Source organism: Thalassophryne amazonica, chromosome 7 (genome assembly GCF_902500255.1).
Source record: "Thalassophryne amazonica chromosome 7, fThaAma1.1, whole genome shotgun sequence".
In the NCBI taxonomy this organism is placed as follows: Eukaryota; Metazoa; Chordata; class Actinopteri; order Batrachoidiformes; family Batrachoididae; genus Thalassophryne; species Thalassophryne amazonica.
Genome location: NC_047109.1, coordinates 36,581,458 through 36,605,644, shown reverse-complemented (window position 1 = coordinate 36,605,644; position 24,187 = coordinate 36,581,458). Strand labels below are relative to the sequence as shown.

General features: G+C 42.2%; 1 protein-coding gene across 2 annotated transcripts in view; it reads right to left on the bottom strand.

Moving 5' to 3' along the window:
• LOC117513793 (alpha-aminoadipic semialdehyde synthase, mitochondrial-like) overlaps window positions 1-24,187 on the bottom strand; it is a 52,644-nt gene that overhangs the window by 5,084 nt on the left and 23,373 nt on the right. The window contains exons 2-8 of one of the 2 annotated variants that reach the window (XM_034174019.1): window positions 16,831-16,951; window positions 16,544-16,673; window positions 15,318-15,428; window positions 15,125-15,233; window positions 12,780-12,920; window positions 12,504-12,671; window positions 531-626 (exon numbers count right to left, since the gene is read on the bottom strand). In XM_034174019.1, coding sequence (XP_034029910.1) covers window positions 531-626; window positions 12,504-12,671; window positions 12,780-12,920; window positions 15,125-15,233; window positions 15,318-15,428; window positions 16,544-16,673; window positions 16,831-16,939 — 864 coding nt within the window. In that variant the 5' untranslated portion in view covers window positions 16,940-16,951. Of the gene's footprint in view, window positions 1-530; window positions 627-4,656; window positions 5,503-12,503; window positions 12,672-12,779; window positions 12,921-15,124; window positions 15,234-15,317; window positions 15,429-16,543; window positions 16,674-16,830; window positions 16,952-24,187 lie in introns of those variants that run through there. The other variant, XM_034174020.1, reaches the window with a different exon arrangement.

Sequence of the window (24,187 nt, the reverse complement as noted above, 5' to 3'; positions counted from 1 at the left end):
CGCCCCCTAGTGCCAGCGTTAACAACGGCGTTTGATCCTTAAGACGGCCAAAAACTCTTCCGGGACGCTTCCGGGAGCTCTTACCGTCTATGTGTAAACGGGGCTTAAGTCTCGGATGTTACTTTTGTGGCGCTCTGATCCCTCCCTATCTTTTACTATGAAATAATGCTTAATTATGTGGAATCGTTGTTGTAAAAAGCTTCAGATATCTGGCAGTGAGACAGATGATGACTGGAGTGTAGTTTTAAGCAGAAGCAAAAGGTGATAATCCGTGAATTGCTGCTGATGCCCCAAATATGACGCATGCACATTGAAGACGGAGGGACTGATTTTTTAGAGGGGACCGTTCGGTCTGTGACACCGGTAAACTCATCAGAAACAGGAAGTCCACATAAAAAAAAGATTGATATGTTTTCATGAAACAGAACATCTCATTTCCAGTGCTGCAAACATCTCAATGAGAAACTGAATAATGTGTGACATGAACAATGAGCATTTTACATATACGATCGCAACAGCGGATTCTTTACCCAGGAAACAGGAGTGGCTGTGTTTTGCAGTGCTGCACAGGGCTCGCTGTCAATCAAACCCAGCTTCACAAAGCTGCTCATGGCCTTTGAGAAACCCTGCAGCACAGAACAGAGATAAACTGACACATACTGAGGAATGATTGCCCTTAATGTCTTGCCCATGTCGAGAGACACAAATAATTGGATAGCTGTGAACTGTTTCCTGTCAAGGTGTGTGTTATAACCTCATTATTCGATTGACTAGAAGCACTCGGAGAGTGCAAACCTCCGCCAAGGCCATGGGGTCACTGACACCATAACATCTACACGCCGTGATCACTGAAGCTAAAAAAGTCTAACAATGATGATTGCTAGTAAAAAAAAAAAAAAAAAAAAAAAAAGTTTCATCTGCTGTGACTGGATAGCATGTATCCTTAGCACTTGGTATCACAGTTTATTGCAACTTGCACCTTTCCAGAAACTACTGACTACTTCTGAGCACTGATACTGATATTGAATGTGCTTATAGACACATACAAACAAGAGACAAAATTCAATTTATATTCAGCTAAACTGCAAATATGAATTTTTTAACATTTATGAAACACTTCTCTAAATAAATAACAGTCAATTCTGAAATAGAACTATTTTTTAAGTGTTGTATGTGCTACACAAGGCCATAGGGTCACTGACCCTAAAGAGATTCCCTCCTTGGCACAGTGATCTATTCAACAATTCAGTGTTACAACCAAAACTATGATACATACACTTTTCTTTCCTTTATATTTGACATCCTTGACCATGAAACATAGCACTAGAACTTGGAATCACTTTTATGTCTTTATTAGTTCAAACGTTATTGTATAACAACGATTTTTCTGTAATGGCGGTTTTCTTCTGGATCTAGCTCCATAACATTTGAAGCTACGTCAAATATGATGACACCTTACTAAATCAGTACAGATTCAGCTACAATTTGGTGTTAGTTGTGCATCTCTAGCTTAATTTGTCACCTCACACTGACACATTTTCTATTTTCCCTATATTTTTGCATATTCTGGATCACCAGATCCGGAATCCGGATCCGATCATCACCAAACTTTGTTGTTTGATAGAACATTTGACTATGTTACCACCCTAATTTTTGTTCAAGCCTTTCTGCCTTGTTTTTGTGGAGTTAGAAACTAGAATATCAAAAATTCCCCCTAATCCCGTAATGGTGAAGAATCCTTTAAGAAATTCCTGGATCTGGATCGTGATCCGGATCACCACTAAAATTTAATCACTTGTTCCTCTTGTCATTTCAACCACTCCACAAATTTCATCAAAATCCGTTCAAAACATTTTGAGTTATCCTGCTGACAAACAGACAGACAAACTCGACCGAAAACATAACCTCCTTGGCGGAGGTAACAAGTCAGCAAGTAAACCACTCATGAAACACAACATCAGACAAGGTGTGGTAGAGGCCATGTGACAGTGATGGTAGTTGCAAAACATCTCTGTCCAGTGACCTCATGACTCCATAAGCTCCTCCAGTGCATGTCTCAAAGAGCAAGGACCAAGACACTGAGAGTCACTGCTGAGAAAAGTGAACGTCTACATGTTCAACACTTTCAATGATATACACAGATACATTTCTGAAGTTCAGGTCAGGCAATTCAATTGAAGCCTGGTCATTAGTGTTGTTGCAGGACAATTGGAAACCCAGATACTCTGACTTGTCTCTTAGGCTCTGAAGTGCAGCAGTCAGCGTATTCATTGATGTCACATAGAGCACAGTGTAGTGCTGCATGTTAAATCTGTCTGGAATGGGCACTTTTCATAAACAGTGCAAGAAGATGAGGGAAGCCACCAAGACACCCGTAACTCTGGCGGTGTTATAGGCTTCTGTGTGACTGGAGAAACTGTACATCGTGTGTTTGTGTTTGAGTTATGGCTAAGCACAAGATAACCTCGGGTTCAGGTGTTTATTGCCTCTGCCAACGCCAGTGATCAAATTTTCAGGTCATAGGTCAAAGTCAGGAAAAATATTAGAAAAATCCCCATCTTTAACACTGAATGAATTTTCGAAAATTCATCTCTCTGTAAAAAAAAGATCAAGCTTCTTTCATAGTAAAGACCGTTATGTAGGATGGTATCCTTTATTTTAATCCAATTACATTTTTTCCACGAATCTGTTTAATCGTGTGAGATTTCAGACCATAAAATATCACGTGGACGGTGGCAAAATATTAAAACCGTTTTTCACATTTGATGTTACTCCACCCCCTGAACACGTTGCTGCGCAGGTGTCAACAATGGCGCTGTCACCTGACAGCGACAGAAAACTCGTGAAGTGACGACCATCCCGAAATGCGTGGATTTAATGGATTTAACTGGATTGATTGATGGATTTACTATGAATTTAACTCAGTGCAGCTGATGAGATGGAGAAATCTGTGGGTCTGCTCACAGAATTTCCAGTTTGGCATGAAGACACCGTTGTGACTGTAAACTTTAACGAGCCGACCACACCCTTTCACAAAGAGCCGACCGAATTACTTACAGAAAAATAAACCGTGCAAACTATGGAAATGGATTAGAATGAGAATAACCCTGTTGTGTTTGATTTGCGGATGTTCATGCTGGATTACGGTCGCGAATATCTGTTTTACTGGCGATGTGTTAGCAGCATGAACATCCACAAATCAGACACAACAGCATTATTCCCTAATTGACTGACATTGTTTGATCTAGATCTGATCTGGATTACAGATTTGTCACCACTGAAAACCCCATTCAATGTATATTTTACATTACACATTAATCAAACAAATATTTGAAAGTGAGGTGGAGACTGGCACTCATCACATGACAAAATTTGATCCAGATCTGATTTGGATCTAGATACATTTGTGGATTTTGTGGGCATTTGAGTCTAATTTTGAAAAGCCAATTTGATTTGGTGTTTTGGGTCAGGACGGGACCGGACCGTTACAGGTGATGGACTTAAATGCTGGGAGCAAGGAACAGAACTGGTTGTGAATGAGAAGAGATTTATTTACAATAAACAAGTGAACAATTCTGCACTGGTTAGACGGCCTGCTGAGCCAAGACTGGGCCCACTTGTAGCGATGGAACACCTGGGAGCTGCAGTGCACACACGGACAGACTTGGGAGTCTGAGAACAAGCAGAAATCCTGGAGTTTAAGGTTCTGGAGCCGGGACCAGGTGGGATGCATAGAGCAGAGAACAGGAACTAGGAGAATGGAGGAGAGAAGAGGTGAGTGAGTGCACTCGTAACACTGAAGCCTTTAACAACAGACAGTTCAGGAAGGATCAAAACAGGAATTGTTCACAGTTCATGAGTTATCTTCAGAGGTGAGGTGCTTCTTGTGACTCAGTTCCAATTAAGCAGGACTTGACTTTTAAAAATAACTTGAAAGCTCTTAGTGGTTCAATATCAGAGTTCATACAGTTCTAGGAAATAGTTATTGGAACATTTCTTGGAAATAGTTCTTGGAGACAGTTATTAGTCATGCACAATCACGGACAGGAGCTGCGCGAGAGCGGAATCTTGTAGAACATAAAGGAACTTAACTGAAGCGTGGCAGAGCTACGCGCTCTGTAGCTGAGTCGTGGTGCAGATAGTCATGGGAGACAGGAGTATGGTGTCAGATCAGTGACAAACCCCAGTCGCGTAAAAAATGCATTCCAGCGTAAGTATTAACTATGCACGCAAATTATCTCTGCAAAGGTGGTGTGCACAAGGACCAGCACTCCCCCCGCCCGCTTGAACTTGATTTCTGCTCGCGTGAAGTTTATTTCTGGTCACGCAGAGAATTCCTGCTCGCTTGCTTGAAACTTATGGCACTATGGGGGCAGGATTATGGCACTATGGGGGAGGGAACCAGGTTGGCACTGGCTTTGCTGTGATTGGCTGTCTCTGGAGAGTGAAGTTTGATTGACAGTCCTCCTCTCTGAAGCGAAAATCAGTCGGCAACAATGGCGATTATCACCTGGTTTCTGCTTAAAATTTCACTCCAGTCATCATCTATCTCAGCGACAGATCTATGAAGTTTCTGTACAACAATCATTTCCACATAAATTCAGCATTATTTCATAACCACATTACAGAAAGTCCTCAAAATCACCTCCTGAAACCGGCGCATCTGCAGACTGACTCTGTACACCCAAACAGATCAAAGGGAATAATGTGATTATTAACCATCAGATGACAAATTAAAACGTCGTAAATCACATGCAAACCATGACGCCACCACCTCCTGAAGGAGACAACGGCATCTCCTTAAAAAATAAATAATTTATTTATTTATGAATCAAATCCAAACAAAACAGGTCCTGTACCAAATCCTGAAATAGCTGTATACATGAAATTATGAATACAAGAACATAAGGAGCTTATTGAATATTATTTACAAATAATAAAATAAAAGAAAATATAGGGCAACCAAACATTTACAAATCAAATTTGTCTATAAAAGAAACTACTTTTAAAACATTATTGGATTCAATCAATGATAGAGACTTATAATCAAATTTAAACTCATTCTTCCAATGAGTGTTTGGCTTTGTCTTGGAAAAAGACATTTGTGTATGTAATGTTTGCTTAGTAATATTATATTATTAATACCAGAAAGGAGGTGATAATCGCTTAAAGCCGTTGTCTCCGACTGACGTCCGCGTCAGAGAGCACGGCTGTCAATCAAACCTTGCTCTGCAGAAATGGGCAATCGCAGAAGAGCCAGTGCCGACCTGGTTCCCTCCCCCATAGTTCCATAAGTTTCAAGCGAGCGAGCAGAAATAAACTCTGCACGAGCAGAAATCAAGTTCAAGCGGGCGGGGGGGCAGGGCTGGTCCTCACACACAGCACCTTTGTGCGCGCAGTTAATATGTACGCGTGAACGCATTTTTTACGCAAATGGGGTTTTGTCACTGATCGGACGCCATACAGAAGCATTTGCGACATGGAAGTCACACAGGAGAGTGTCTAGAAACACAAAAGAAAACAACAAGCTCTAATAAAGGAATTATAGTTGGCCAGGTTACCTTGAAACGAGTTGCGGAAAGCTCCAACATCACAATGCATGGAAGCGGCAGGAAAGACGAGGTCAAGGTCATGGAATCTCAGTGAAGCTCTGGGAATTTCGTGGAAGAATCTGGCCTCAGGAAAAACGAACTGGCTTCATGGCATGGAAAATAAAGAATCCAGCAGTGAATAAGCTGAAAGCCTGGGTTTAAGTAACCTGCTGCTGATGAGCCACTCATGGACATCAGGTGTGAGGCGGTGATGAGCAGCAGGTGTTGCTCAGCTCTGCAGCGCGCCATCTGGGGGAAAAAACTAACAAACTACACACAATATTAAAAAAAGGAAAGGGGAGAGGCAGATAGAGGCAGACCATGACAGTACAACCCCCCCCCCCAAAGAGCGCCTCCTGGTGACTAAACAGGGCAGAATGGAACCACTTAGAGCCCACAGCGAAGAACACAGAGGCTGAGAGACTCTCCAGGGCCCACAGGGGAACAGGAACTGTTTGGAGGTTAGGTCAGCTGAGGGAAAAGAAAAAAGTTCAGGGTCCAGAACAACAATCCAACGCTCCCAGAACCACACTTTCAATCATCCAGGGAAGGGAGCCCACGGCTGTGGAAAAAGAGGTCCAGGGTCACCTGTGGGGAGTCGCTCCAACGCTTCCCAGATGACATTCACAATCAACTCAGGAAAGCGCCCCCACTACCTTGGAAGATGAGGTCCATGGTCGTCGGTCACCTGTGGAATGATGGAATAGGATCTACTTGAGGTAACTGTGGAGTCCAGGAAAAACTGTCCTGTTAGGGAAATGGAAAAATTGAGGAATGGAGGACAGGCCCCTCCTGCAAGAAAATACACTGTAGCACCCACCAGCCAATGTTTCAACTCGGCAGGACCCCTAACAAAACATTAACTGGTCAGGGAACCAGAGAACTAAAACATGGGAAACTACTAAAAAAAATAAATAAATAAATAAAAAAGAATTAAAGACAGGCAGAAAAACGCAGACCTGGAATTAATGCCGCATGATTACTGCGAGGGTCTCTGGGGGAAAAAAACGAGAAGACACTGCATCAAAAAAAAAAAAAAAAAAAACTGCACACGTTTCTATACAATTGGCATAAGGTTCTGGATGACAGAGACATGGCTCGGAAGCCGGACTAACTGACGCGGATGAGGGAACTACTTTCATGGCGGATGGAGACACAGAAGCTGGTGTGATGTAGGAATCACAGAGGTGTGTAACTAACTGAGACATGCAAGAAATAAGGTTTGCTGTTCAGGGATCTGATGTATAATGTAGATTTAGAGGCTATTTGATTTGAATATTGAAAAGCCCTTTTAGTGCAGCAGATAACAGAATACAGAGGATGAACGGTGAAACAAGCACCAAATTCGTCACAAAAACTCAGACCTTAGACTGACTGGCCACTTGAATTTTCAATTGGCAGCCAGGTAGGGGTGAACTGAATTGACACAGGGGTCAAAATTAAAGATGCTCCAATCATATTGAAAACTAGAGCATCGCGCTCATAGAGGGCAAACCTCCACCAACGCTAGTTTCCAATTCCACAAATTTTATCTTGGAAAACTTTTTCAAGGTCAAAGTCCTGTTAGAAGTGGCTTTTCATAACCTAAATTAGATGTGATCAAATATCAAGAATATGTATTTAGCTCATGCGCTTGAATCTTTTGTTTGTGTGTGTGATGTTGTCAGGATTTATTTTGTTTTTTCAACTTTTTTTCAAATAATATTCACCGAACTTTGGTTTGGTGCACAATTTGTCATTGCTTTTTGGCACTCGGTTTCCGACTGATAACTGGAAAACAGACATACAGGCGTAAAATCTGATAATTTGCATCACTTTTTACCAAAATTAGAGCAACTTTAACTTTTGACCCCTGTACAAAGTGAAGTGGACCTTTGTCACCATTCTTGCTGTTTTTACCCCATAACATTCAGTCATAGATAGTCCAAACGATATCTTTGTGATCAGACAAATAATGTGTTATAGTTTTCAACATGATTGGAGCATCTTTTAATTTTGACCCCTGTGTAATTCTTCAGTTGATCCCTACTAGGCTGTCTATTGAAAATTCAAGTGGCCGATCGGTTATTTCAAGAGTGTATGTGTGCCAATTTTGGGGATTGTTTCCAGAAATTAACAATTGTTACAGTTATCCACTTCACTATTTTGATCTATATTTTGTATTATATTTTAACTTTTGAAAAGCCACTTCTAACAGGACTATGATCTTGAAAATGTTTTCCCAGTTAAAAATTTTAGAATTTGGAAACCAGTATTGGTGGAGGTTTGTAATCTACAAACACCGTACTCCAGTAAGATCATATTTTGGGGACTGCAAGGTGCTTCTCATTACATTTTGTACATTGAACATTAACACTTATGACACTTATTTTGTCAGTAATTGTAGATTAACTGGACCTAATGGATCAAGCTACTGATAGCTGCTGAAAGTCCTAATGCCCTTAGCATCCAAAATGAGATCAAACAGTAATTTCACTTGACTGAAAGAGTGGCTCCCATATGATTATGTGGTCGGAGAACTAACCACACAAGTCATGAAATAAAATGCTCAAAATGACAGACACAGAAAACAGCCAGTAGCCGCTGTTGTCATGGAGGAAGTAAACTATCTACAGAGACAAAAAAGTTTTTTTGTTTTTTCTTTTTTGTACCAGACTACAGTGGGGTAAAAAAGTATTTAGTCAGTCCCTGATTGTGCAAGTTCTCCTCCTTAGGAAGATGAGAGAGGTCTGTAATTTTCATCATAGGTACACTTTAATTATGAGAGACAAAATAAGAAAAAAAATCCAGAAAATCACATTGTAGGATTTTTAAAGAATTTATTTGGAAATTAGGGTGGAAAGGATGGCTTCCAGTGACTCCATGTTGGCTGCAGCCTAAAAAACACCGTCCAGCTTAGTTTATTTCCTAACTAAACCAGCAAATTACTCGGCATTTCTTTTCTTTTTTACTAAATAGACATGACATCATCTTTGAGAAATACTGGCTGAACTTTAGAAACTAAGGAAAGACAACCAAGAGGGCCACATGCAGACACAACTTTCCTTGACAAGACTGGAGACGTCATTTTCCGATCTAAAAGAAGATTGGTGGACGGTTTTCCAGGAGAGTATTACAAAGTATTGGTCCAAGAGCTTGTCCCACTTTTGGATAAAGTGTATAACTATGCACTTTCAGAGGGTGATCCTCCTCAGTCATGGTCTGAAGCTATTATAAGCGTCATCCACAAAGATGGTAAAGACCCAACTCTGTGTACATCTTATCGACCCATCAGCCTCCTGTCTGTGGACCTTAAAATACTTACTGCCATTATCGCAAACAGAATACAAAAGTATATTAGGAAGCTTGTGAAACCTGATCAAACTGGCTTTACTGCCCAAAGACATGGAACTGATAATGTTCGAAGAGCTTTAAACCTCCAAATAGTTGTACAGAAAAACACCCCATCAATACTTCTCAGCTTGGATGCTGAGAAGGCATTTGAGCGGGTAGACTGGGACTTTTTACAACAGACACTAAGACACATGGGCTTCAATGAGGTGTTCATAAAATGGGTCCAAACTTTTTATAAGAATCCATGGTCACGAGTGAGGGTCAATGGTTATTGCTCAGATTTTTTTTTTTTCCATTGGGACACGGCACTAGGCAGGGCGAAATTCTTTCTCCCTCTTTATTTGCTTTGTATATAGAACCATTAGCTGAACTTATAAGATCCAACCCTTACATACAGGGAATAAGAGATGAATCCAATGTACAACATAAACTGTCGCTTTTTGCAGATGATATTTTGTTATTGTTGGAGAATCCTATCATTTCTGTTCCAGCTCAGAAGCTTTAATGATTTCAGGGGATTGGCCATCACAATTGAATAATCTGGTTTCATTCAGACACTCCAAACAAGGGTTCAGATACTTAGGAGTAATTCTCACATCTAAGACCACACAGCTATTCTCATCTTACTATGATAAATTGCTGAAAGAAATTAAGACTGACTTAAACAGATGGGATGTACTACCGCTCTCTCTCTTGGGGAGAACTGAATGTATAAGAATGAATATTCTTCCTAGACTATTATTTCTGTTCCAAAACCTCCCTATTTTAATCCCACAATCCACTTTTAAATTACTGAATAAATTAATTTCAAAATTTATTTGGCAGAACAAAAGACCACGAGTACATCTTAAAATTTTATTGACTCCTAAGGAAAATGGATGATTAAATCTGCCTAACTTCAGACTGTATTATTGGGCGGCCCAAATTAAAGCTATGGTGACATGGATCATTAGTGATTCAGAGAAGCAATGGATCTCTATGGAAGAATATTCTTTACCAGGAATTTCCCTAGCACAACTCCCATTTATCAGCATGCAGGCAATGAAAAAAATTAAAATTACAAATATTTGGTTCAAACATACTTTACAATTTGGAATAGGATTCAAAAGCAGTTAAAGGGAAAGGTTGTCCTTTCACGAGCTATGCCCATTAGTGTAAATATTGAGTTTTTTCCTTCCCTATTAGACAGCAGTGGTTTTCATGGGTGGGCCAAGAGGGGACTCATCACACTGAATCAGTTATTTGATGGAAATGTGATTAAAAGTTTCGCACAACTAAAAGCTAAATTTGAGTTACCAACAAGCAATTTTTATAGGTATTTACAAATACGAAGTTACGTCACAAAACATACAGACCAGGAACATATTAGAAGAGAATCTACAAACATAGAAAAAAACATTTTATCAATTTGGTTGAAAATGCAGGGGTAATGAAAAAACAAATATCATTAATGTACCAAAAATTGTTGATTGATATGGCAGACAACACGCAACACATAAAACAGCAATGGGAAATGTAGCTAAATGTAATTTTAGAGGATGCTGTTTGGAGGGATATTTGCTCTGGGTGCCATAGGGGAGTGGGCAGTCAAAGTTGGAAGGAGTTTGATTGGAAGATGAAAATTAGGTTTTTCAGAACACCACTGAAGTCCGTCCACTTCAAAGTAAATGTCAATGACAAGTGCTGGAGAAATTCTGGATTTGTGGGTGACCAAACTCACATCTTCTGGGACTATCCCAACATACAGAACTACTGGAAAAATATTAAAAACAAGAGAATTTAATGAAAGTGAGCACCTCTCTGAACCCTGTTACTTTCTTACTGGATGTTTTTCCAGACAACTTTTCTCAGGAACAAAAATTTCTGCTTCACCTTCTTTTGATGACCGCAAGAAAAATTATCACAAATTATTGGTTGAAACCGGAATCTCCCACAGTTGAACAATTGACGGTGAACATAAATTCCAGAACTACACAGAGGAACCTGATGAATGACCTGCAGAGAGCTGGGACCAAAGTAACAAAGGCTACAGACTATGCAGAGAGGGACTCAAATCCTGCAGTGCCAGGCGTGTCCCCCTGCTTAAGCCAGTACATGTCCAGGCCCGTCTGAAGTTTGCCATAGAACATATGGATGATCCAGAATAGGACTGGGAGAATATCATGTGGTCAGATATTGCTATATGGTGTTCTTGGGATGCAACTCGTCGTGTTTGGAGGAAGACAAATGCTGAGTTGCATCCCAAGAACACCATATCTATTGTGAAGCATGGGGGTGGAAACATCATGCTTTGGGGCTGTTTTTCTGCAAAGGGGACAGGATGACTAATCTGTGTTAAGGGAAGAATGAACGTGGCCATGTACCATGAGATTTTAAGCCAAAACTTCCTTCCATCAGTGACAGCATTCAAGATGTAACGTGACTGGGTCTTCCAGCATGACAATGATCCCAAACACACCGCTCGGGCAACGAAGGAGTGGCTCCGTAAAAAGCATTTCAAGGTCCTGGAGTGGCCTAGCTAGTCTCCAGACCTCAACCCCATAGAAAAGTTGTGGAGGAAGTTGAAAGTCCATGTTGCCCAGCGACAGCCCTAAAACATTGCTGCTCTAGAGGAGATCTGCATGGAGGAATGGGCCAAAATACCAGCTACAGTGTGTGCAAACCTAGTGAAGACTTACAGGAAACATTTGACCTCTGTCACTGCCAACAAAGATTATATTACAAAGTATTGAGTTGAACTTTGTTATTGACCAAATACTTATTTTCCACCATAATTTACAAATAAATTCTTTAAAAATCCTACAATGTGATTTCCTGGATTTTTTTTTCTCATTTTGTCTCTCACAGTTGAAGTGTACCTATAATGAAAATTACAGACCTCTCTCATCTTTCTAAGTAGGAGAACTTGCACAATCAGGGACTGACGAAATACTTTTTACCCACTGTATATACAGCTTTATTTTTTCTCTTCTAAAGTTGGACATTTTAACATGTATTCCTATGGGAACATGCTTGCTTTTGGAGGCAGCTTCAAGCAGCCAGTCAAGGAACTGCAACTTTTTCTAGTTCCAGATATGCGTTATTTGAGACCATGAAAGCTTCCCACTTGTTAATTAGGTGTACTCGGTTCAGGGGTACTTTTTTCATTGTGAGGGAAGATCAGCTATAACACTGTGCCATGTGTACTTCTCTGAGTATGATCCATCACCATGCTGAGGATCCAAGCAACAGCAAAAAACACAAGGGATCCTCTTGTATCACCTAATTTTTACAGAGGGATGACTATTCCGGAGGTGGGGATAGACTGGTTGCCTACCTGGATGTGCTGATAATCAGAACCCAACATGACCAAAAGTATGTCCTCTACACATTTGACAACAACCAGAAATATGATACTCTAGAACTGGAATGCACAACATTCATTAAGAAAAATAAAATTTGGCACTGGCCCACCTCAAGTCTTGGGTCAGGACTAAAATTGCTTCCAAATGACAGAAGTAGACTGTTATCAGTCTTAATGACTTTGCTGTTATTTTTTGAGTTGACATATGTTGTTTGTACATTGTATATGTGTCTTACCTTGAAGCGCAGTGTGCCTCGGATCAGAGTGTGTGCCGTCTGGATGCCGTACAACTCTGCATATACTGTGCTGTCACCGTTAGGAAATCCCTCCAGCTTAAAATCAGAAAAGCAATCCATTGCAGTTGCGGCATCCATCAGAGAACCACCTTCTGGGATATTCACCACCTGGATGACACAAGGATTTGTTTTAGTCTCCAATTTTAAAAACAGCAAATTCAATAAACAAGTGTTTCATGTGTGTGTGTCATCTGTGCTCATTTAAAGCCACCATACCTGGTTTTCCTTGAGGAAGACAGCAGGTCTAGTAGTGCTGAGAAGGGCACCGTAAGGATACCAGCTAAACTTGTAGTGAAGAGGATTGTCTGAACATTCAGGTGCAGGAATACCGCCACAGAATGAGATGTATGACTCCACCTGAATGGACATCCAAAGTGACCATTCTGCTTAGAATCCTTGCATGGTTCAGTAACAAGACCACCATGAATCAACATTTTTTCTGAGACGATGTGGAGCAGTAACTGGGTCTTCCTTGGGGTCTCTTTGTAGTTGGACATGCCTGGAAGACCTCCCTTGAGAAATGACCAGGGGGCATCCTCGCCAGATGACCAAACTATCTACAAATGGCTCCTGTCAATGCAAAGGAGCAGCAGCTCTAGTCCTTAGTCCCTGCCAGATATTCATGCTTCTCATCCTGTCTCTGAATAAAAGACCAGGGCCCATATCCACAAAGCAGCCTAAAGCCTGGTTCACACAACAGGATTTTAAAATTATCTTTAGGTTTCCAAAACCTGAGAGACCACACACGTGAAGATAAAAAAAATCACAGATCTAACAGTTTTGGTCGTACAGTGTGTAGTGTTCAGCCACATGGTAAAAACAACACACCACACACGAACAGATTTCACACACGAACATTCCCAGCTCAGACAGGAAATCTCGCAAAATCTCTCGAGATTAAACATGACTTCAGAGTAAACAAACGGAGATACTTTGTGGACTATTTAAAACAGAGGAAAAAAAACAATACAAAAAGAAAAATTAAAGGCGTTCCTTAAAGGAGTAGAGAAAGCGCGACCACCGGACTTTCTGGTAAGTCAGAAGAGCTGTTTTGATTTTATTTTCTGCTCCGTGCATCCGTCACCTCATTTTCTGATTGGCTACACGTCACATTCAGCAGGCTGCGTGCTCGTTTGTGGTTGGAAGACACAACACACACTACGATATCGGGCCAAGACAATCTAACATGTTGAATACCCCTGATTTGCGATCGGAGCGCCCCTGACGTCCTTCCGAGCAGATTAGAGTACTCTTAACACACCACACATGGCAGGAATATCTGATAAGATTATCTTTAGCATCATCATGATTGTCAGGGCATCCATAAGATTGTCGGAAAGGGAAGATCGGGTCCGATATCGGCCTAATTATCCTGCAGTGTAAACCAGGCTAAAAATAGCTCCTAGTGACGTTATTCTAAGAAAAATCTTAGAATTCCTCAAATTCTAAGACATTTCTTAGAATTTTTTCCCTTGGTAAGGTGAAAGTTGTCCACAAAGCACCTTAGGCCTTAAGAGAGCTCCTAAGGTGCCAAACTGGTAAAAGTAGTGAGGAGGACTTTTAAGAAGCCTACGAGTGTCTTAAGCAGATAAGCTGATGGAAAAGACAAAGGAAGCAGAGATATTCTCCATATGTAGAATGACAGTGAGTCAATAACACATTACCTGCTTGATCTACGTAATTATTTTATGTTAATTTACTGTCTTAATGGACTTAAATTATTTAGGTTCTTGTTATCAGATACACACATTAATATTATAATTATTTTTATTATCAGTATTATTGATATTTTATTATTCTATTTTGTCATTTGATTTTAAATTGACAACAATGGCAATAAGTGTTTTCACTTTCTTGTGTCATGCATGCAATATTAACGTATTTACAATTATATTATGTACTTACATTGAACATATTAATAAACTCACGCACCCACACACAGTTTTAATATGTAGATAATCAGCATTTGAATGAGATATGTTCAAACATCTTCAAGCTGTGTAACAATTCATTTTGTGGTGAGCTGAGTATGCGAGATAATCAAAGACAAGCGAGAGCTTTTGTCTTTTTGGCATTCTGCCACTATATTATTTTCATGATTATGCATTTCTTAATGCAGTTATATGATCGGTTAATTTTTAATGTTCATTCATATGTAGGAGCGCAGAGTGCATTTATTTTTTATTTCCCCTTCCCTTTCTGTAACAAGCAATCACAGCTCTTAAAGGACCACGTCATACCTAGCAACGGGGTCAACCCCGCCTCTTCACTAAGATAGGAGTTTCAGTCTCCTTCTTGCTCAGACTTGCTCTCAGACACCTGCTGGCTCACCCTGAGGCTAACATTCCTTACCAGGAAATTTTAGTTTAAGTTAGGAGCTCTATGAGAGGACTTTGAGATGCTTCATGCATATGGGCCCACATATCCTACACAGGTACCCTAATTTCTGCTACTTGTATCCACAATCTTGCACTTTCAGTCACGACCCAAAGCTCAATATGACCTCAGCCTGAAACAATCTACATAATGTTAATGCATGTCCAGAACATTTTGCAACTTACAGTGCAGCCATCGGCTATGGCCTGGTCAATGCACTCCAAGGCGATCATGTGGTCAATGCCTGGGTCCAGCCCCATCTCACTCAAAATGGTGATACCTGCCGCCTGTGCACTGTCACCAAAACAGTTTCCATTTGATTTTAAGCCTCAATCCATTGAAAAATATTTATTTTCTGTTTGGTGTATTTGGTGTCACCTGCTTTGCAGCTCCTTCATGGCAGCATTTATGTAGCTAGGATTCACCATATTCACTTTCCTTTTGATGCAGTGCTTGGCAACTAGCGAGTGTAAGGCCTGAGGCAGCATGCTGGGGGCATAGGGATGAGCAACACAAAAGAGGCCAGCGATTACATACACGATTCCAGCTACTGGATACAAACAAGCCAATACTGACTACATGTGAGTCCATGCATTTATAAACACAAAGCTGTTGTATGGGCTGGCTGAACTGTGCAAAGTTTGGCCAGCGTGTTGTTTCTCTATAGTGTGACCTTTTGAGGGTGAAAGGAATGCGTGAATTTTGTCTTGTCCGCAGCTCACACCAGTAGCAAGCATCAGTGCAGACATGTCGATTTTAACGATAGAACGACTTGAGGTGGGAACTTGGGCATGCGGCGAGCTCATTCAGGTTTTTCTGGTCAACGCATCACTCCTGTAATTCGTTCGGACTTCCTACTCTACTGATATGGCTCTCTCTGGTTTTTGGCAGTTCAAAGCTACACTAAAAGGGACTCTATCTGAATCACGACAAGACTTCATGTGGAATGTGATGGCCCAGCTGAACGCCATCATTTCTAGCTTCCAGAAATGCTTCTGTCAATGGCAGAACCACCGGGAGAAGTGTGTGTAAGAGAGTACGGAGTCTGCAGAAGTGTTCTGTTTGGCCAGAAAAGCCTGAGTCATTTGAGCAGAATGAGTGGCTACAGCTCTTCCAGACACTATTGCTTCTCCTCCATCATCAGCTACTCTGGCATGAATTTCGCTGACATGCTCCATATGCCAAAATCCTCTGTTATTCTAAAATGGAACGTGGTTAAAATCTAACATCCTCTGCAAGTTCTTGTATGGTGACATGATGGTCATCACTTGGTCATTTTGGCTTGTGAATGGCTTCTCACTCAGATTCATGTTCAACCGCTTATCCGGGATTGGGTTGTGGGGCCAACAGTTCTATGGCGGGAATATCATGGACACTGGATCATGTATGATGATGAAGTCCAGTGACAAAGATAAGTGGCTGATGTTTTGTTTTTTCCTATTATAGACACATGAGAACAATTCAAAGAAAACATTGACACCTCAATATTGTCATAACATTCATCATTCACACTTCTGACTGAAACTGGATACTGAGCTCAATCACCAGTACTATATCCTATGATGAGCACTATTTCATCTTTGGCAATCAGTGCTGTTCCATACCTGACTACCAGATCATGATCTTGCACCAAGCAGTCCAGGTATTCTTCCTGGCTGCTGACATCCAGCAGGACGGCAGTGGTGTTGCGATATTTGGCTGCAAGATCTTCTGCCTGCTTTTTCAGTACCGATGCTGAGGGGAAAAAAAAGAAAATATAAAAATATCTGGATGAAACAGGACTGTGAAATAAACTGCCTATCTTGCAAGCCCCACACCAGGAAGTTACTCTTTGCCCTCACAATTTTCTGTTTGACTCGAAGACCCTCTTGGTAGCAAAAATAAGGCTTACCCACAGTGACCTGGATCTTCTCGTCACGAATCAGATATTCAACAACAGGTTCAGACATATAGCCTGAACCCAGCAGGAGCACGTGTTTCATCCCACTTTTCTTCATCATTTGGGTCCTTTCCTGGGGAGAGGGGATTCCATAGTCTAATCACACAGCCTGAACACAACATGGAGTATTTTGTTACAATTTCATTCTGTTCTACGATTATATCAAATCTACATTTGATGTCTGACAAAATGAAATCTCTCTCTCTGATGTGCAGCATGTGTGAGTCAATGCACCCCTTAAATACTTTTCTTACAGACTGGCTATGAAGCAATTTCAAATCTTAATGGTTATGGGAAATGGTTAAACTATGATTCTGTTGTTTGAATCAGTGGCCTTAATTCTAAATGATCATTAATTACACAGCCATAGATATTTTAAATGTGAAACTGTAAATAACCTCTTTGATTCATGAAGTTATTGATTGATTTTAATTTTGAAGTAGCATACAACCCCAATTCCAATTAAGTTGGGACATTGTGTAAAATGTAAATAAAAACAGAATACAATGATCTGAAAATTCTCTTCAACCTATATTCTACTGAATACACCACAAAGACAAAATATTTAATGTTCAAACTGATAGACTTTTTTGTTTTTGTGCAAATATTTGCTCATTTTGAAATGGACGCCTGCAACACATTTCAAAAAAGTTGGGCCAGGGCAACAAAAGAATGGGAAAGTTGATGAATGCTCAAAGAACACCTATTTGGAAACAGGTGAGTGTCATAATTAGGTATAAAAGGAGCATCTCCAAAAGGCTCATCCATTCACAAGCAAAGATGGGGTGAGGATCATCACTTTGTGAACACCTGCATGAAAAGGTTTCATGACAATATTTTTCAACATTTCAATTGCAATGAATTTAGGGATTCCATCATCTACAGTCCATAATATAATCAGAAGATTCAGAGAATCTGGAGAACTTTCTACACGTAAGCAGCAAGGCCGAAAACAAACACTGAATGCCCGTGACCTTCGATCCCTCAGTTGGCACTGCATTAAAAACCGACATCATTGTGTAAAGGATCTTACCGCGTGGGCTCAGGAACACTTCAGAAAACCATTGTCAGGTAACACAGTTCTTCACTATATCTACAAGTGAAAGTTAAAACTCTACCATGCAAAACGAAAGCCATACATCAACAACATCCAGAAATGCCGCCGCCTTCTCTGGGCCTGAGCTCATTTGAAATGGACAAATGCAAAGTGGAAAAGTGTGCTGTGGCCTGATGAGTCCATGTTTCAAATTGTTTTTGGAAATCATGGACGCTGTGTCCTCTGGACAATAGAGGAAAAAGACCATCCAGATTGTTACCAGCGCAAAGATCAAAACCCAGCATCTGTAATGGTATGGGGGTGTGTTGGTGCCCATGGCATGGACACTTACACATCTGTGATGGCACCATCAATGCTGAAAGGTACATCCAGGTTTTGGATCAACACATGCTGCCATCCAAGCAACGTCTTTTTCAGGGACGTCCCTGCTTATTTCAGCAAGACAATGCCAAGCCACATTTTGCACGTGTTACAACAGCGTGGCTTCATAGTAAAACAGTGTGGGTACTCAATTGGCCTGCCTGCAGTCCAGACCTGTCGCCCATTGAAAATGTGTGGCAGATTATGAAGCGCAAAATATGACAACAGAGATTGCTGAACAACTGAAGTCGTACATCAATCAAGAATGGGAAAGAATTCAAAGCTTCAACAATTAAAGTCCTCAGTTCCCAAATGCTTACTGAGTGTTATTAGAAGGAAAGGTGATGTAACACAGTGGTAAACATACCACTGTCCCAACTTTTTTTGAAATGTGTTGCAGGCATCCATTTAAAAATGAGCAAATATTTACACTAAAACAATAAAGAAGTCTACGAGTCACAGAGCTTTCTCTTATCGTGCCCCTGTTCTGTGGAATGATCTCCCTGCGTCAATAAAACAGTCAGATTCTGTGGAGATTTTCAAGTCCAGACTTAAGACGCACTTATTTTCACTTTCATATGACTAGCATACTGGTACAGTTTTGTTTTACGCTTTTTACTCTTTTAATTCATTTATTAGTAATTGAAGCAGGCTGCAGCCTCAACTTTACCTAAATTCTGGGTCTTTTAGTGAAGTTTAGGGCTAGTGGCCGGCGATCACCTTAGTATGTCTCTGTTTTTCTTGTTGTTTAATGCTGGCAAATTATACAGTATTTTTTGTCTTTCTGATGTCTGATTCTGTTTTTTCTCTCTGTTTAAGGTGCAGCTCCATCCAGAGATGGGAGTTGCATTTGTGTTGGCGATCCTCCTGTCCTGTGCACCAATAGCATTTCTTGTATATTTGTCAGTGAATTGCTTCTGTAATTTATGTTTGTAGCATGGCCCAAGCAGAGGGTCACCCCTTTGAGTCTGGTCTGCTTGATGTTTCTTCCTCAGAGGGAGTTTTTCCTTACCACTGTTGCTCTGGGGGTTGATAAGGTTAGACCTTGGCTGTGTGAAGTGCTTTGAGACAACTCTGTTGTGATTTGGTGCTATATAAATGAACTACATTGAAACTGAAAGCGTATCAGTTTGAACATTAAATATCTTGTCTTTGTGGTGTATTCAATTGAATATAGGTTGAAGAGAATTTGCAAATCACTGCATTTTGTTTTTATTTACATTTTACACAATGTTCCAACTTCAATGGAATTGGGTTGTATTTGTAAATGAAAATAGTCCATGTTATATTCTTCATCAAATAAGATTAATTATTAAAAAGGTCACATTGTGCAAAATGAGCTTGTGTCTATCTTTTACATTTTCATGTAATTCATGAAACTAAACTATAGTTTAGTTTAAGATCATTGATTTCCTTATTTTCTGCCACTTACTTAGTTCTGTCAGGTCTGGTTAATAAATTATTCTGTTTTAGCTTTGTTCATAGTTCAATGTTTCCATCATGCTTGTCCAAGTATGTTCCCACTCCATATCACTGCACCAGCTATTGTGTTTTTGTCTCACACTTTGTTTCTGTCTGGTTTGTATTTTCACTCACTCACGCTCTTGCACTTGCTCACGTCTTTGTTACTTTCATCACTCCACTGTGTTTTCCTGCCTTCACTCTCTTGCAGTTACCTTTGTCTTCCCTGGTCATGCCCCCTTCAGAACCTTCACCAACACCTGTGTCTTGTTGCACTAATTACTTCACCACTTACACCGATCCGTCTATCGATCTCACGCTCCATCCGTCCCTCACTCGTGAACAAGACCTCGATATACTTAAACTCCTCCACTTGAGGCAAGGACACTTCACCGACCTGAAGAGGGCAAAGCACCTTTTACCGGTCGAGAACCATGGCCTCGGATTTGGAGGTGCTGATTTTCATCCCGGACGCTTCACACTCGGCTGCAAACCGCCCCAGTGCACGCTGAAGGTCCTGATTTGACAAAGCCAACAGAACCACATCATCCGCAAACAGCAGAGACGACATTCTGTGGTTCCCAAACCAGACCCCCTCTACACCCTGGCTGCGCCTAGAAATTCTGTCCATAAAAATAATGAACAGAACTGGTGACCAACGTGCACTGGAAACAGGTTTGACTTACTACCGGCAATGCGAACCAAGCTCCCGCTGCGGTCGTACAGGGACCGGATAGCCCTTAGCAAAGGACCCCGGACCCCGTACTCCCGGAGCACCCCCCACAGGGTGCCCCGAGGGACACGGTCGAACGCCTTCTCCGGATCCACAAAACACATGTGGACTGGTTGGGCGAACTCTCATGAACCCTCGAGCACCCGATGGAGCATGTAGAGCTGGTCCAGTGTGCCGCGACCAGGACAAAAACCACACTGCTCCTCCTGAATCCGAGGTTCGACCATCGGTCGAATTCTCCTCTCCAGTACTCTGGAATAGACCTTACCGGGGAGGCTGAAGAGTGTGATCCCCCTATAGTTGGAACACACCCTCTGGTCCCCCTTCTTAAACAGAGGGACCACCACCCTGGTCTGCCAATCCAGAGGCACTGTCCCTGATCGCCACGCGATGTTGCAAATGCATGTCAGCCACGACAGTCCCACAACATCCAGAGATTTAAGGTACTCAAGATGGATTTCATCCACCCCAGGAGCCTTGCCACCGAGGAGCTTTCTAACCACCTCGGTGACTTCGGCCTGGGTAATGGATGAGTCTGCCTCTGAGTCCCCACTCTCTGCTTCCTCTTCAGAACACGTGACGATGGGATTGAGGAGATCCTCGAATTATTCCTTCCACCGCCCGACAACATCCCCAGTTAGGGACAACAGCTCCCCACCCACACCGTAAACAGTGCTGGTGGAGAGCTGCTTCCACCTCCTGAGGTGCCGGACGGTTTGCAAGAATCTCTTCGAGGCCGACCGATAGTCCTCCTCCATGGCCTCCCTGAACTCCTCCCAGACCCGAGTTTTTGCCTCTGCGACCGCACGGGCTGCGGCACACTTGGCCTGCCGGTACCTGTCAGCTGCCTCCGGGGTCCCACCTACCAACAAAGATACACTCAACAAAAATATAAACGCAACAGTTTTGGTTTTGCTCCCATTTTGTATGAGATGAACTCAAAGATCTAAAACTTTTTCCACATACACAATATCACCATTTCCCTCAAATATTGTTCACAAACCAGTCTAAATCTGTGATAGTGAGCACTTCTCCTTTGCTGAGATAATCCATCCCACCTCACAGGTGTGCCATACCAAGATGCTGATTAGACACCATGATTAGTGCACAGGTGTGCCTTAGACTGTCCACAATAAAAGGCCACTCTGAAAGGCGCAGTTTTGTTTTATTGGGGGGGGATACCAGTCAGTATCTGGTGTGACCACCATTTGCCTCATGCAGTGCAACACATCTCCTTCGCATAGAGTTGATCAGGTTGTCAATTGTGGCCTGTGGAATGTTGGTCCACTCCTGTTCAATGGCTGTGCGAAGTTGCTGGATATTGGCAGGAACTGGTACACGCTGTCGTATACGCCGGTCCAGAGCATCCCAAACATGCTCAATGGGTGACATGTCCGGTGAGTATGCCGGCCATGCAAGAACTGGGACATTTTCAGCTTCCAAGAATTGTGTACAGATCCTTGCAACATGGGGCCATGCATTATCCTGCTGCAACATGAGGTGATGTTCTTGGATGTATGGCACAACAATGGGCCTCAGGATCTCGTCATGGTATCTCTGTGCATTCAAAATGCCATCAATAAAATGCACCTGTGTTCTTCGTCCATAACAGACGCCTGCCCATACCATAACCCCACCGCCACCATAGGCCACTCGATCCACAACATTGATATCAGAAAACTGCTCACCCACACGATGCCACACACGCTGTCTGCCATCTGCCCTGAACAGTGTGAACCGGGATTCATCCGTGAAGAGAACACCTCTCCAACGTGCCAAACGCCAGCGAATGTGAGCATTTGCCCACTCAAGTCGGTTACAACGACGAACTGGAGTCAGGTCAAGACCCCGATGAGGATGACGAGCATGCAGATGAGCTTCCCTGAGACGGTTTCTGACAGTTTGTGCAGAAATTCTTTGGTTATGCAAACCGATTGTTTCAGCAGCTGTCCGAGTGGCTGGTCTCAGACGATCTTGGAGGTGAACATGCTGGATGTGGAGGTCCTGGGCTGGTGTGGTTGCACATGGTCTGCGGTTGTGAGGCTGGTTTGGAGACGGCTTATGGTAGAGAAATGAACATTCAATACACGAGCAACAGCTCTGGTTGACATTCCTGCTGTCAGCATGCCAATTGCACGCTCCCTCAAATCTTGCGACATCTGTGGCATTGTGCTGTGTGATAAAACTGCACCTTTCAGAGTGGCCTTTTATTGTGGGCAGACTAAGGCACACCTGTGCACTAATCATGGTGTCTAATCAGCATCTTGATATGGCCCACCTGTGAGGTGGGATGGATTATCTCAGCAAAGGAGAAGTGCTCACTATCACAGAGTTAGACTGGTTTGTGAACAATATTTGAGGGAAATGGTGATATTGTGTATGTGGAAAAAGTTTTAGATCTTTGAGTTCATCTCATACAAAATGGGAGCAAAACCAAAAGTGTTGCGTTTATATTTTTGTTGAGTGTAAGTAGGACTCCTTCTTCAGCTTGACAGCATCCCTTACTTCCGGCGTCCACCACCGGGTTCGGGGATTGCCGCCGCGACAGGCACCAGAGACCTTGTAACCACATCAACAATGGAGGTGGAGAACATGGTCCACTCAGACTCCATGTCTCCAACCTCCCCCCGGGATCTGGGAGAAGCTCTCCCGGAGGTGGGAGTTGAAGACCTCGCTGACAGAGGGTTCCGCCAGTCGTTCCCAGCAGACCGTCACGATAAGTTTGGGCCTACCAGGTCTGACCGGCTTCCTCCACTCCCAGTGGAGCCAACTCACCACCATGTGGTGATCGGTCGACAGCTCTGCCCCTCTCTTCACTCGAGTGTCCGAGACACGTGGCCGAAGGTCAGATGATACGACTACAAATTCGATCATCGACCTCCGGCTCAGGGTGTCCTGGTGCCACGTGCACTTATGGACACCCTTGTGCTCGAACATGGTGTTCATGATGGACAAACTGTGACTAGCACAGAAATCCAACAACTGAACACCACTCGGGTTCAAATCAGGGAGGCTGTGCTTCACGATCACCCACCTCCAGGTCTCACTGTCGCCGTCCACGTGGGTGTTGAAATCCCCCAGGAGAACAATGGAGTCCCCAGTCGGAGCGCTATCTAGTACCCCTCCCAGGGCGCTCTCTCTCTCTCTCTCATATCAGAGCTGTGACTCTTTAAAATAAATGCGCACTCGCTGCATAAAAATAAATAAATAAATAAATAATAACAATGTTAAATGACTGTTTTGGAGCCGCACCACACCATGCAGTAGAGAACAGAGCACACTTCCACAGAGGCAGAAAATAGCACTGACACTGGTGCAGCATGGCACACGTGACTGTGTGCACACATTAAAACGTGAACACATTCAGCTGCAAGTATGAACGACCACTGTTAAAGGCTGAGTATGCGCATATTACGGGCGTATTTAAATGAAACACAACGCCGTATCAAACGCCGTATCAACGCTGCATCAAAATCATTACCTGAACTCAAATTAACTGCAAAGTAATTTGCTTTGAGCCTCATTGGTAACAGAGCTGTTGTTCGATTGCAAAATTAGTGAGCAGCTACCAACTTTCTGAGACAGGACAGACTGGTAAACAAACATGAGTTTACACTACAAGACGCATTTAGGTGATAAACTCAGAAGTGTGCTGAAAGTATTGCCTGTGGCAGACATGTACTCACCCACGAGAAAGA